General features: G+C 45.9%; 2 protein-coding genes across 2 annotated transcripts; both read right to left on the bottom strand.

Annotated features, from left to right (window-relative positions):
• Positions 1-410: 410 nt before the first annotated feature.
• Positions 411-1,076, bottom strand: LOC130116968 (histone H2AX). The gene has a single exon (XM_056285084.1). It carries the CDS (start codon positions 1,023-1,025, stop codon positions 597-599), a length of 429 nt encoding a protein of 142 aa, XP_056141059.1. The 5' UTR covers positions 1,026-1,076; the 3' UTR covers positions 411-596.
• Positions 1,077-4,963: 3,887 nt separating this feature from the next.
• Positions 4,964-13,903, bottom strand: LOC130116440 (E3 ubiquitin-protein ligase RAD18-like). Its single transcript, XM_056284348.1, has 5 exons — positions 13,579-13,903; positions 12,322-12,421; positions 9,202-9,353; positions 7,739-7,809; positions 4,964-5,802 (listed from the first exon to the last, which is right to left on the bottom strand). Exons 1-5 carry the CDS (start codon positions 13,901-13,903, stop codon positions 5,416-5,418), a joined length of 1,035 nt encoding a protein of 344 aa, XP_056140323.1. The 3' UTR covers positions 4,964-5,415.
• Positions 13,904-15,574: the final 1,671 nt, after the last annotated feature.

The following is a 15,574-nucleotide window of genomic DNA, read 5'->3' as shown; positions in this document are numbered from 1 at the left end:
TGCAATGTGTGAGGACAGGGGGCGTCCTGGATTACAGCGAATAGTTCGATAGAAAACAATCTGGGACCGAATTGAGATTAAAGGAGGTAAAAACACATTGGACTTGACCGTTGGTACACTGGCGGTTCATGTGAACCGGAACAAGTCGCTGCTCAGACCAGAGCTCTCTCTGGCACTGAGGCGGGAAGGGCTCTTTTAAACGGGTCAGACCAGCTCGGTCCAGCTGGCCGAACCAGGCAGCACGTTGACGGTTGAAACTGCGGCCATCGGCGAGTTGGACCGGAACACAAGACTGAGATCAATACAGCAGCCCGGCGCGGCGCCAACGGGACCAGGCACCACTAGCTTTCACGCTAGCTAGACATTAGCTTCACATCAGAACACAAAACCAAACCACCCTTCTTTCTTTCTCTTTTTTTTTTTTTACAAAAACATCGTTTATTTAAAGAACAAAATGACTAAATGAAACAAACTTGTCACACTCAAATATCAAAAAAAAAATCAGCGAACAACTTCGTGTAAAGTCCGTTTCGGGGGACGCTCAAAAACCAACGAAACAACTTCGTCGTGTGAAGTCAGTTTTGGGGGTCCGGCTCTTAATACTCCTGGGACTGGGACGAGGCCTTCTTGCCGGCCTTGCCGGAGCTCGGCGTTGCCTGTCCGGTTTTCTTGGGCAGCAGGACGGCCTGGATGTTGGGCAGCACGCCGCCTTGGGCGATGGTGACTCCGCCGAGCAGCTTGCTCAGCTCCTCGTCGTTGCGCACGGCCAGCTGGAGGTGACGCGGGATGATGCGGGTTTTCTTGTTGTCCCGGGCGGCGTTGCCGGCCAGCTCCAGGATCTCCGCCGTCAGGTACTCCAGCACGGCGGCCAGGTACACGGGGGCTCCGGCCCCGACTCGCTCAGCGTAGTTGCCCTTCCTCAGCAGGCGGTGAACGCGGCCCACGGGAAACTGCAGACCGGCACGAGAGCTGCGGGTCTTGGCCTTGGCCCGGGCCTTTCCTCCAGTCTTACCCCTTCCAGACATGTTCCCCGGCGTGTCGTCTAACCTCCCGACTACCTAGCAATGGACGCTGGGGCGGAGACGCCTGACGCCCTAAATAAGGAAGCCGCTCGTCCCGCCCATCGACGCGATTGGCTGTTCGTATTGAGGTCGTCGAGTGATTGGCTGTGAAAGGTCAAAGGGGGAACTATTGAAACAGCAGCTATTTGACGTCGAGCTCCCGTGCTAACCAACCATGCCGTGGGGCGGCGCGTGATTGGTTTGTGTTGTTCCTTCTTTGTCACGATTGGATTACGCGTATGTCCATCAAAACGTTGGCGCTCGTTCACCAATGGCGCATTTTCCCTCGTGTTTCAAGTTTTTTGGCGGCTTGCTCCGCTTCGTACGTTGATGCGGGCGGCCGACATGACAACCTGAGTTACACACTGCAGACTCCGTGAGTATCGATATGCGCGGCGGGATCCACCCCCCCAGCGGCGGCCTTAGAGGCCGAAGCCGACACCACATAGAACGATAAGTCTTTGTTCCAAACCAAGCAGTTACACATCTGATTCTAGTAGTCTTTGCTAAGGACCTTGATTTGTAGACTCAGACGTGTCTGCACCCACACCGGCCCTTTCCGGCTCATGCTGCCCATCTCTGCTAGGCGCGGCCCTCCGAGGCTATCGCAGCCCTCCGAGGCTATCGCTACTGGGCGACTCTTCGCCCGCTGGGTATCTCTTCGCCCAGGGCTAGCTCTAGCGATGGGCGAAGAGATAAAACCCTGTAGAACCTGATAATGTAATAAATCCCCCGATAATGTAATAACCCTGATAATGTAATAAAAAAATCACCTGAGGCCATTGAAAATGCAATAAAGCCTGATAATGTAATAACTTCCCGATAATGTAATAAACTATATATCATAGCTAACCCCTAACCCTAATAACGTCCCGTTAATGTAACACATTATTACATTATTGGGAAATGCACTTTATTACATTATCAGGTAGTTGTTACATTATCAGGTTTTATTGCATTTTCAATGGACTCGAGAGCATATTTTTATTACATTATCGGGGTTATTACATTATTGGGAATTTATTACATTACCAGGTCCTACAAACCCCCTCGATAGAACCCAGCCTATACGAAATATAACTTCTGCACAGGCTACCGCTAATTTCAACATTTCTTGCAGTTTGTGTATAAGGCCCACAGTTGATATTAGAAACCCGTTTTCCCAATGAACTTAGTGTTGGGAAATCACTAGATATCGTCTGTTGTCTTCATTTCGATGTTTCAGTTTTCTGGGCTTTCCTTACCTGGATTGTTGCTCATGCGTCAAGACATTTCCAAGCGTTTCATCGCACTGGACAAGAATGGACATCCAATTTCACCTGTACAGCACTGATTCTTGAGATAAGGGACAAAACATGTTTTAGGTCTTGTATTATATTTTTACATAAGGGAAGTTTTTTTTTATTTTCATCAAATCACTTTTTTATGAAAATTGACATCATTCGCTTCATAGCTTGATCTGTGTCAACTCCGCCAGACAAACCAAAATGCGTGCTATTTTAATTTGACCAAATCAACAAGAGTGTAAAGTCCTCAATTATCTAATAATGGTGTTCTGTAACAGAGTTAATAAAATGCATTACATATATTTATGTTCTGATTTCACACTATTTTGAAAAATCCTATTTCGAAATTCCTTAATTTTGTATATGTTCACAGGATGTTGCAATGAAACCTTTGATGTATAAAAAAAGAGCTCAACAATTCAGGAGCAAAGATATACATTTTTTATAGCTCAAATTTTGTATATTCATTTTTAATATTAAGCACATGTAATCAACGTTCTTGGGCAAAGAAGACATTGCATGTAGTTCAGCTGGTGTTTTGATATATAAACACAATAAAGTTAACAAAGAGGAACATATTTCTTTGAAAAAGGACACAAACCTTCATCTGACAGTGTCAACAAACAACTGATGGAGATGAAAACTGATCAAGTATTTACAAATATTTTACTGACAACTGATTGAAATCAGACAAGCTTGACATGGAACCCTCAAGGAAAGAGGAAGAGAGGCCGGTCAAAGAACAACTGGCAACGGGATCTCCCGGCAGACATCAAGAGACTGGGATGTACCTGGCATCAAAAGAAAACTAATGACAGAGAACTCTGGAGGTCCCTTGCTGATGGCTTATACCCCAGCAGGGGCGTCAGGCATAACTGAACTGAACTGACTGAGATGACAACAGACTAAGAAAACGAACTAATAAGGTTTTAAAAGATATTCAATTGTAACTGTATTATATGTAAGTTCCAGAATCTTTCCAGTGGTTGTCCTTCCTCTTTCCAATGGCTCACTGGAAAATCAAATGGTCAGAGACTCATAATATGTCTCAGTAAAGTTTCTAGTTTAAAATATTTTTCTTTGTGATTCTGTGCAGAAACTGGGAAAGTCATTTCCCTTTCATTTCTTTTCTAAAATACAACTTTTCTCTCTCTTATTCACATAATAAGGGGTAGGGATAGCATAGTGGACAGTGAGCAGGACTGCTGCCTGGTGACCAAAAGGTCACAAGTTCAAATTCCACCAGCGGCGCTGTCCTTGTAATCTCATTGAAAGTTGCTTTGGATAAAAGTATCTGCTATATGAATAAATGTATATGTAATTATTGCAGGTAAAGGTAAACACTGCATATTTGATTCAAAGTCAAAGATAAGTATTACATAGGAATAGGACAGGTTTAGAACTAGAACTAGCAAGGTAGGTGATTATGTTGTGTAGTAAATCCCACTATGTTTGTCCATAGAGCTTAGACAGGTAATAAATCTAACCATTACTACTTTTTCTGCAGGGCTTCAGAAAGGCAAGTACGAGGATTCCCTTGAATTTCTCTCTACGGGTAAGTAGAACAGGTAAGTATAAAGGGAGTTTGGCTGATCTAGAATACGCATTTTCCGAACAGGTAAGTGCTGCAGGTACAGTAAGTATACAGGTAAGCATACTGGCTTTAGTGTAGAGGTAAGCATTACTATAGGACACCCTGTAACAACAACAGAAATGTTCTACATTCTGTGGGAATACAGGAGATCTGTAGCCATTTTGAAACAGGATCAATTACTTAAGATTTAATTTTTGTCTGACCTGCATGACTTAGGCATTGGGCAACAGGCGTCGGACATGCTCGTGCTCTATGAAGTCCATTACATCAGGGGCTATGCTGTAGAGCTCTCTTGCACGGCTTGATTGGAGTGGACATGCCTTCCCTGTTTCAGAGGAATGTCTTTGACTGGACAGAAACAGACATCTCCCCTCCCATGTTTTGTGAACATTTGCTGTTGGACCATGAGGGCGCATAAACTCTACTTTCACATCTTGGTGCTTAGTGTCTACATCAATGGCCTCTGCTAGCCACCAGTGGTCATCATACACCACTGCTAGCCAGTCTCCATCCTCAATGCTGTCAATAGTGATTTCGACTATAGTGCCCTTAGGACCTTTCAGCGGCTCCTCTTCCATCTCTCCCATCAACATGTCCAAAGGACTTTTCTTCCTGGCTTTTGGCTCAGTCTGCTGTTCCTCTGTGCAGCCACATAAACAGAAAGTAGCTGAGGTAAAGCATTGGCAATGCAATGGCTCACTGCAAAACCATGACAGCTGTCTGTGGCGAACACTATTTTGATGTGGGATGAGCTGGTGTAATTTTCTTGATCTCATTAAGTATGTATTTTCATGATACTGACACAGACACGTCTTCCTATCAGATGTCTTTGGTGCTGTAACGGAAGGAAGAGTAACTGAGTGTCACAGTTGGGTTCCTGTTGATGAACTCACTGTGGAGGGTGATAATGGAGTCAGTCAGAATCATTCACTGGTGCTTAATCTTGTTTCTTTTGATGGTGTCAGTTTTATCTGTTGTTATGCAAGAAGAGTTCACGAAGAACTCCTCAACAGTCTGGCTGATACCCTGGAGAAATGTTGACTTTTTCTGTGCTGTCAGTTTCTTTTCACTCATTAACTTGTGGCAGATCTTATGAAGAAGGTGATACTTCTTTAGAACTTGCCTGATAATGTCAGTTGTCGATTAGTTGATCTGTCAGTTGCCCGTCTCCGTGACACAGGAGTTTGTTTTTTCATGTTGAGTTCTTGGCAGAGAACATTGTGGAAGAGAAGAGCTCTCTTGATGTTAGGATTTCTAAGTCGGCTTCCTAATATCATCCTCTCAGTTTCTGTCTGTGGAGAGTCAATTTGCGCTTTATCTCTTCTTTTTTGTTTGCCATTTGTCAACTATTTGAGCCTTCTTTTTTTCGCCATTTTTGCTTTCTCAGTCGATTTCACTGTTTTGTTATCTTAATTTTCTCTTTCGAGCATTTATTCCACTTGAATGCCTTTTCCTTGTTTTTCTTCTGTCCCTCTCAACTTGCAAGAACACGTCTGCTCATACTTGGCTCTTCGGTACTCTGGTCTGGTGGACTATCTGGGGGTGTGTCTACTTGCCGCACTGGATTCTGCATAGCCCTGTACTCTCTAGACCTTTTCTGAGCATCCCTCCAATACATTCTCTGACGCATCTGCTCCCCTGCTCCCAATTCTCCTATTTGTCTCACCTTTTTGTCTTGAACCCTCTTCTTCCACCTTTGTCTTTCCTTCTCTAGAATCTCAATTCTGCTGTCTGGGTCACTGTTTACTTTCTCTCTTCTCTTTCTTTGATACTCCCTATTTCTCTCTCTTTGCTCTTCCACCGACAGTTCCACTGACAGTTTCTTTCTAGCCATGCTAGAAAGTTTTGACAAGGGCATGACCTGTAACATATCAGAATGGACAAAAAGGGCATAAATAAACCCAAAGTCCCACAACAGACAAAAGATAAAATACAGAAATGGTGTATGAGGAAAAACTATAAGCAGAAATAGAATAATTCTTATCGTCATTGCTTTGCTCTGTGGTTTTAACTTGCAGACCATAACCGATTTTGAACTTTTATTTTGAAAGAAAAATGAAAAATGAAATTCAAAATCAAAGGAAGTTGAATCAGTTCATCTGGACACAACATTCATTGAGTGATACGTTTCATCGCACATCTAAGTGACCTCTTCAGTCTCAACCAACTGCAGGTATCCCCCCCCCCTTATAAACAATGCAGTGGCATAACAATCAAAAATATAATGATCCGTTTCATATGCAGATATGGGTTTGACCATTAACTAGAGTTTCAATGGCCATGTGTACTATTCACAGAGGATTTGGAAATGTTTGCAACCACACCATTGTAAGATGGTGACAGATGTACACAGCGCCCCCTCAGTTCTGGGATGGTCGTTCCCTCTTCACATAAATGGCCACGTACTTCACATACAGGGGGTAGTACTATAGGCAGAGGCTTGGGTGTGCTATGGGTTCCCCAGTCTCACCTGTAATGGCCAATTTGTATATGGAGGAAGTGGAGAAGAGGGCTCTGATGTCACATCCAGGGACACCACCTAGCCATTGGTTCAGATTTGTGGACGACACCTGGGCTAAAATTAAATCTCAGGAGGTAACAAATTTCACCGACCACATTAACTCTGTGTACAACCACATCAAGTTCACCAGGGAGGATGTGACAAATGACAGGTTCGTCTTCTTACACTGTGAAATTGAAATTGGTGATGGGGACATTTGATTGTTGATGTTTACCGTAAACCAACACATACTGATCAGTACTTAAGGTTTGACTCATCATCCACTGGAGCACAAACCAGGAGTCATCAGGACACCGTACCACCAAGCTGACAACGTCCCCACCGTCACAGCAACCAGGGAAGGGGAGGAATGCCACATTAAACAGCCCTGGTTAAGTGTGGTTATCCTAACTGGGCGTTTGTCAAAGCCAGGAAGACGCCCAAACAGTGCACCAGCCCATCGAAGAGAGGAGAAGGACAACAGCTGTCTAAGCATAAACCAGTAGTGATTCCATATGTGACGGGAGTGTCGGAAAAGCTGAGACGTGTATTTTCAAAACACCGCGTCTCAGTTGCTTTCGAACCCTGAAACACGCTGCATCAGAAACTGGTCCACCCCAAGGACCGGGTGCCCCGGTACAAACAGACCAATATAGTGTATCCTGTTAAGTGCCAGGAGGACTGGCATGACTTGTACATCAGGGAAACCAAACATACACTGGCCAAGAGGATGACACAACAAAGGAGAGCTAACACGTCAGTCCAGGACTCCACAGTCTACACCATCTCCAGACCAGGACTCCACAGTCTACACCATCTACAGGCCAGTGGCCACTCTTTCAAGGATGAGGATGTGCACATCCTTGATAGGGAGGACCGCTGGTTTGAACAGAAAGTCAAAGAGACCGTCTATGTGAAGAGGGAATAACCATCCCTGAACCGGGGGGGGGGGGGGGGGGGCTAAGAGTACATCTGTCTCTACATTTTACAATGCTGTGATTGCAACTATTCCCAAATCCTCTGTGAATAGTACACATAGCCATTGTAACTCTAGTTAATGGTCACAGTAATTTGCATATGAAATTGGTCATTGGTTTTGGTCGTTATGCCACTGTATTGTTTATAAGGGTGGGGACACCTGAAGTCAGGTGAGACTGAAGAGGTCACTTAGATGAGTGATGAAATGTTTCTCTCAATAAACGTGTCCAGATGAACTGATTCACCTTTCTCTGATTTCCTGAACTGGACTATGCATAAAGATAAATTCAAAATGTCCCTTTAAACAGTAAATACATACTGGTTTGGCTTTTCCCTGCAGGTGATTTCTGGTCTTCTCACTGGCCTCCACTTCTCTGGCAATATCTTCAGCTGTTGACAAAGAGTGGAGAAACCTGCATGACCCCCAATATCACAAATATTGCCTGTTCATAAGAGCAGTGCGTTTCACCTTACAAAAGCTTCTGGCACATGAGGCAACTTGCTCAGGAAATAAGGCGTCCCCTGAGGTGTACAGCGGAAAAACAGCAAGCCATGACATCAAATTTTAAAACCGTACAACCATCTTGTGCATTCCTTTTATATATTCTCAGAGAACACTGATGGTCTCCATGAGTAGTGGAACCAGGGTGTGATGGGGTGTGAATGGGCTATCAGTATGGTTTTATTCTTACACTTATCGGACTGTACGCACCTGTACATATCAGTCTGTGGATTTCATATCACAAAGTGGTCTATACTTTAAGAGGTACCAGATGAGTGTTTCTTACTGATGAGAACAATTTTGCCCTACTTCTCAAACACAGAGAATTACCTCCTTACACACAATGAAATCATACCATTCATATAGACAAAAGCAGCTGACGATGGAAGTCCGGGTAACGCGGCGGTCTATTCTGTTGCCTACCAACACGGGGATCGCTGGTTCAAATCCCCGTGTTACCTCCGACTTGGTCAGGTATCCCTACAGACACAATTGGCTGTGTCTGCGGGTGGTAAGCCGGATGTGGGTATGTGTTCTGGTCGCTGCACTTAGCGCCTTCTCTGGTCAGTCGGGGCAGCTGTTCTGGGGGGGGGGGGGGCTGGGGGGGAATAGTGCGATCCTCCCACACGCTATGTCGCCCTGGCGAAACGCCTCACTGTCAGGTGAAAAGAAGCACCTGGCGACTCCACATGTATCGGAGGAGGCATGTGGTAGTCTGCAGCCCTCTCCGGCTCAGCGGAGGGAGTGGAGCAGCGACCGAGACGGCTCGGAAGAGTGGGGTAATTGGCCGGATACAATTGGGGAGAAAAAGGTGGAAAAATCACACAGAAAAAAAAAATGGACCTAGGATGGTCTGGGGTTCGAAACCAGGATCCTCTTGCTGTGAAACAGTGCTAACCACTAGGCCACCATGCCGCCCCAAAGTACAATATAAATTCACTTTTTAGTCACTCCTGTCCTGTAAACTCTCATTGATTTTTGTCTTGTGCCACTCGCGGGATTGTGACATTGACTCCCTTCCTGTGGTTAATGACCACCAATGCTGACAACTAGGTGGTCCTTCAGTGTGGACAGGGACACAACTGTCTTTCAGACTACATTATATATGTGAACATATGCACCCCAGGCCACCTCCAAATGCATCCTGAGTGGTTGGATCTCAGGACGTCTTGAGGACACATTACGTGTGTTCAGACCTGGGATTCGAGGTGTTCACTTGTGATCGGATCACTCAGGACACATTTTAATGCCAGATCTGAGAGTTGCTTCATGTCTCTCACCTGATTTGGGGTTCGGTGACTCACACGGGGCATTATAAGAAAGCACAAACTCCTGGTGCCTTTTGAGCAACTGGCCTCTGGTCCCTTGTACAGAAAGATGGCCCTCCTTCAGCTTTCTCTTCACCTCCTGTAGGGTCAGCAGGGGGGGTACACTAGCTTCCCCATGGGACACCTTTTACCTCCTACAGGGTTGCAACAAAGAAGCACACTAGCTGAATCAAATGATGACTTAAACGTCACTTAACAATGCCCAGTGAGGCTGCTTTTCCTCCCCAGTCGTGGTCCACAATGGAAACACAATACACCATGTGGCTGTGCTGCAGTGCAAACGTCTCTGAAGCTCACTCTAACCACATGGTGAGCGGTTAAGCACAGGTTTTGGTATACAATGTTCCTATCCAGCTGTCCAGGCAGCGTAGTGGTCTATTCCATTGCCAACCAAACAGCGATTGCCGGTTCGAATTCCCGCGTTACCTCCGGCTTGGTTGGGCGTCCCTACAGACACAATTGGCCGTGTCTGCGGGTGGGAAGCCAAATGTGGGTATGTGTCCTGGTCGCTGCACTAGCGCCTCCAGTTGGGGCGCCTGTTCAGGGGGGAGGAGGAACCGGGGGGGTATAGCGTGATCCTCCCACATGCTACGTCCCCCTGGTGAAACTCCTCACTGTCAGGTGGAAAGAAATGGCTGGCGACTCCACATGTATCGGAGACACGTGGTAGTCTGCAGCCCTGCCTGGATCAGCAGAGTTGGTGGAGCAGCAACCAGGACGGCTCGGAAGAATGGGGTAATTGGTCAAGTGCAATTGGGGAGAAAAAAGAGGGAAAAATCCCCCCCCAGAAAAAGTTCCTATCCATGTAAAATAGTATTAGGTTACGGGTACGTTAGACAGCAGAAATGCTGTGCTATCCATCATTGTGACTTCAAGGTCCGCCATAGTTCAAGGGTGACATGCTCTTTACAGCCAGTCATTAGCAGGATGTCACACTGCCACAGGATGTATTTATCAACGTGGAGAACACTGATTAAGTGCCTTCTCACAGAGATGAGGTCAAAGGATTTGAAACCATAATCCTGAAGACTTGTGTTCAAAATGACCATGCTTTGAGACTCTCCATCACTACAGTATTTAAGATCAACACTACAAATGTCCCTGCACAGTCAAACTGCATGCTTTTGTAGGCGCTCATTTTCATCGCTACCGTTAATGATATTGTGGCACAGTGTTTTTCCATTTTCATCACAGCAGCCTAACGTGGAAGAATATGAGGCAGGTAGAAGCAAGTTTAACAGGAAGTTTCACAACGTTGTTGTGACCAACAAGCACACACGACAGACCAAGCCTGTAGATAACCTTTACTAATAAGACACTACATCATCATAAGCTAAAACCCAGGCTCAGAAATGTTATTTGCGGGGGCATCCGGGTAGCGAAGCAGTCTATTCCGTTGCCTACCAACGCGGGGATCACCGGTTTGAACCCCCGTGTTACCTCCGGCTTGGTCAGGCGTCCTTACAGACACAATTGGCCGCAGACTACCACATGCCTCCTCCGATACATGTGGAGTCACCGGCCGCTTCTTTTCACCATACAGTAAGGAGTTTCACCAGAGGGACGTAGCGTGTAGGATGTTCACACCATTCTCCCCAGTTCCCCCTCCCCCCCGAACAGGCGCCCCGACCGACCAGAGGAGGCGCTCATGCAGCGACCAGGAAACATACCCACATCCAGCTTCCCACCCGCAGACACGGCCAACTGTGTCTGTAGGGACGCCCAACCAAGCCGGGGGTAACGGGGATTCGAACCGGCGATCCTCATGTTCATAGGCAACGGAATAGACCGCTATGCTACCTGGACGCCCCCGAATGAGCTTTTACGCTTTTTTGCTAACACAAGACAACACACCCTCAGCTTGCTTGAGAACTTACAGCACAAATGATGAATAGCTTGCCTAAACCTCTAAAACCAATACCAACAACTTGGTAGGTTTCTTAGAATGTCAGGAGGACATTGTATTTATGGAAGAAGTGGTTCTGTGGTTAGCCTTTCAGTACTGAGTCTTGTACCATTACCTTCATTGGCACACGTAGCAACTGATGATCTCTTGTAAATAATGATTATCTAATATCATCATGGAACTTCTATGGAAAATTGCAGTGGCCAACAAAGAGCTTGTCAGACCGTCGGTAAGTCAGTCGGTGGGTTGGGCTTAATGTCAGCCCTACTCTGCCTCTTTCCAGAGCAGTGATTTTACCCTGATCCCAGTGGAGCAGAGCTATGCTGGCTTTAACTCTTGTCATCAAATCATGGCCTGATTTACAGCTGGACTCCAAGGTGAACACAGTTTACAACCTGGTAGGATGTGAAAACAAACAGGGCTTTGCTTTGCAGGTGCTCTTTGACCTCGCCCCAGTATAGCAGCGGAGAGGCGATTCGGGCAGCGACCCTTCACTGGAAATGGTCGGCAGCCATACCAACGTGTACCCTGGCTATGCCAAATGACAGAAGCTAAGCAGGTGTGGGCTTGGCTAGTACTTGGATGGGAGACCTCCCGGGAAAATGAGTTACTGCCGGAAGTAGTGTTGGTGGGCCAGTAGGGGGCAGTCTTTCCTCTGATCCTAATAAAAACAACAAATATCAAACCCCAATGCCCCAGTGCATCCTCCGGATGAGATGTTAAACCGAGGTCCTGACTCCCTGTGGTCATTAAAGATCCCATGGCACTTATCGCAAAGAGTAGGGGGTTCCCTGGTGTCCTGGCAACATTCCCAACCTGGCTATCTCCATCTGGCCACCTAATCTTCCCCCCATGTAATTGGCTCAATGACTCCTCCCTCTCCACCTCAAGCTGATGTGTGGTGAGCGTTCTGGTGCAAAATGGCTGCTGTACATCACCCAGGTGGTGCTGCACATTGGTGGTGGGTGAGGTGAGTTACCCTCTTCGATGTGAGGCGCTTTGGGTATCTAGACAAGTACTATATAAATGTAATGATGATGATGATTATTATCATAAAGACAGCGCCTAAAACAGAAAAAACAGTTTCTGAGCTTGAAGAAAAAGCATGGTAGGGAACTACAGAGCAGGAGAAAGTGACTCATCTGAAAATGAGTAGCTATGAGTACCTTCTCAAGCATTCCTTCTTCTCACCCCTGGTCAGGCAGATGTCAAGGTGTCTACTGATGAAATGTTGAGACACGCCTGCAGAACACATGGGACGCGCCACTGCAACGAGAAACACAAGTACATAGAGAAGAAAATATTAGACAACCTCAGAACGGCTCCTTAAATACTGCGTTGCTGCTATGAGTCGCGGTCAATGCTGCACCCAAAAACGCTCCTAAAATGAATAAAGTAAAATATAATAGAAAATGGACATTATGTAAGAGAAGGGAAAAAGATGCTGCGGTGCTGAATACATTTTTGACTGCACAGCCATAATGAATGAAATGATAATATTCAAAAACAAAAAAGTATTTGAAGAGATTGCGTTAAATATTTGTATAATTTGCCTCCTCTGTGATTTACAAGTATTAAATAATGAAGTAAATCAGTTAGAAAAGGCAGAGTTTTCTCAATAAAATCACAGTGCTTGCTCCGGCTGTTTAGTGTTAAGCCCAGAGTGAATTATAGGATCATCGGTCCTGTTTGGTTTAGATTCAAACCATTCCACCAATCACTTCCACAGAGACTTTTTGTTTTGCAAAAAAACAAAAGCTAAATATCTCAAAAGGCGTAAATAGTACCAACATTTAAATAAAGGCTGAACATTTTAAAAGCTGAATTATTATTCATAGGTTCAACTGCGTAAGTCTGTAACGTCCATAGAAAAGCACGAGGAAGAATGCTGATGAAGTCGAGCACTGAAAGTTTTTTTCATTTTCCCCCCTTTTTCTCCCCAATTGTACTCGGCCAATTACCCCACTCTTCTGAGCCGTCCCGGTCGCTGCTCCGCCTCCTCTGCTGATCCGGGGAGGGCTGCAGACTACCACATGCCTCCTCCAATACATGTGGAGTCACAAGCTGCTTCTTTTCACCTGACAGTGAGGAGTTTCACCAGGGGGATGTAGTGTGTGGGAGGATCACGCTATTCCCCCCAGTTCCCCCTTCACCGAACAGGCGCCCCGGCCAACCAGAGGAGGCGCTAGTGCAATGACCAGGACACATACCCACATCCGGCTTCCAACCCGCAGACGCGGCCAATTGTGTCTGTAGGGAAGCAAACACACAAATTATATGAATGGGGGAAAAATACTTAAGTTTTTTTTTGGACCACATGTTGTTTATAATAGGTATGTGGCATTTAACTACCTGCTGAGTAGTTCATATTTTTAGTGGACATCATTTGGTAGGTTGTGCGCTCAGATGCCAAAAGCATTCACCTTTGTTGACTGGCGTAGTATCTGCTGATGGACAGTCAGACTTGGATGGTTGTTGTGCTGGGAAGGAGACATCCATCTCTTCAGCCTTAACTGACACCAGGTCCACGACCACCTCCTCCCCCTCCTCCATGGGCTCCTCTTTAACACCCAGCAGAGGTGAATGCAGGTCAACATTATTTGTAGCACGGGTGCGAGCTGTCTGCATTTGCCCCTGAGGAACGCCTGTAGCAAGTAACCCGACCTGGAGGGAGTCTTGGGTAGGAGAGTTTTTGGACCCACTTTGGAAAAAGTGACTGAGAATGGGACCATCCCTCTTGGGGCCCATTTCTCCTGGAGTTCTGCACTTGACTGCTGAGACCAAAGTCACTGGAGACATCGGAGGCGACTCAAAATGTGCTTTTGACGACTGCTGCCTGGAATAGACAGAAGATGGAAACTTAATATAACGTTTGCTTATATGGTGCAAAAGTGCTCATCTGATGATCCCCACAAACTGCAAAATCTGCCACATCATTTATTGATGAAATGTGCTCTGACACATGCAAACAAACACAAGCACCCTGCCCGTGGGCAAAAAAAAAATGCAATGAAAACCTAAATTTATCAAATGTACTCCGTTCCATCTATACATTTAGAGAGAGAAAGAAAGCCACTTTATTTGGTCACTGTATTCTTACAACGAATGTGTTCTCTACATTGAACCCATCCAATTGTATAGGAGCAGTGGGCAGCTGCAGCACCCAGGGACCAACTCCACTTCTTCTTTCCACTGCCTTGCTCAGGGGCACAGACAGGAGTATTAACCCTAACATGCATGTGTTTTTGATGGTGGGAGGAAACCGGAGCACCCGGAGGAAACCCACACAGACACGGGGAGGACATGCAAACTCCACACAGGAAAGGACCTGGGACGGCCTGGGGTTTGAATCCAGGATCTTCCTGCTGTGAGGCAACAGTGCTAACCACTGGGCCACCCATTTATTTATTATAATGTATAGCCAAAGGTACAAGATCCTCTTAAAAGACATATTGGTCCTGTTGGCAATAAAAGAGCATTGCCTAAGTGGGTTTCCATCCACCTGTTTTTATGCATATTTTGAATTTGGGCCCAAGAAAACCTGAACTGAAATGCAAGGATTTCAAAAGAAAAAAACTCCCCAAAATGTTGCAAAAGTTTTTTTCCCCCCCGATTTCTCCCAATTTAGTGGCCAATCGATCCCTACTCTAGTTCAAACACCCACCCTCATACTGCATGCGTTCGCCACTTCCGTGACAAGGCGAATCCAGGCCAAACCGCTGCTTTTTCTGACACACACAGAGACGCATTCATGTGACGAACACAAGCCGCCTCCGCCCCCCTCCCGAAGACAGCGTTGCCAATTATTGCTGCTTCATCGAGTCCGGCCATAGTCGGATCTAACGAGACTGAGACGTGAACCCCGGTCCCCAGTGGGCAACTGCATCGATGCAAAGCTGATTGATGCTTAGACCGCTACACCACCGCGGACCAGCAGAAAAGTTTTAATGCTTGGTCGAGGTGGAAAAGTTGGCATATCGTTAGAGAAAATGCGATAAAGGGTTATGGAAACACATTTTTCAAATAAATGATGACATAAAGCATCATCTGCTTTCCAAAGCTTGTTTGTGAAATTCCTCTCAGCGATGCCTGGTTTGCTGGTGTTCCCAGACATACGGTGAACTTCGTGGTGGTGCAATAATCATTTCAGCCCTATATAAACAAGCCATTGCATGCCCTCTAGGCCGTCTCTGGGCTGCATGTAGGAGTGATGCACAACCAATAAAGAGCGGTTACAACCACTCTCACAACAGCAAGTAATTCCACACGGCATCTCTTCGTATTTTGGCTGACTTTTTGGAAACCCACTTAAAATTTGCACATTTGATCTGAAACTTAACTTTACCACGTTACCTCATTGTCACTAAACACTCAATTATCCTGCACTTTCTACTGGGTGTGAAAGCATACACAAGCTGA

This window comes from Lampris incognitus, chromosome 8, assembly GCF_029633865.1.
Source record: "Lampris incognitus isolate fLamInc1 chromosome 8, fLamInc1.hap2, whole genome shotgun sequence".
Taxonomy (NCBI): domain Eukaryota; kingdom Metazoa; phylum Chordata; class Actinopteri; order Lampriformes; family Lampridae; genus Lampris; species Lampris incognitus.
This window is presented reverse-complemented; position numbering and strand designations above follow the sequence as displayed.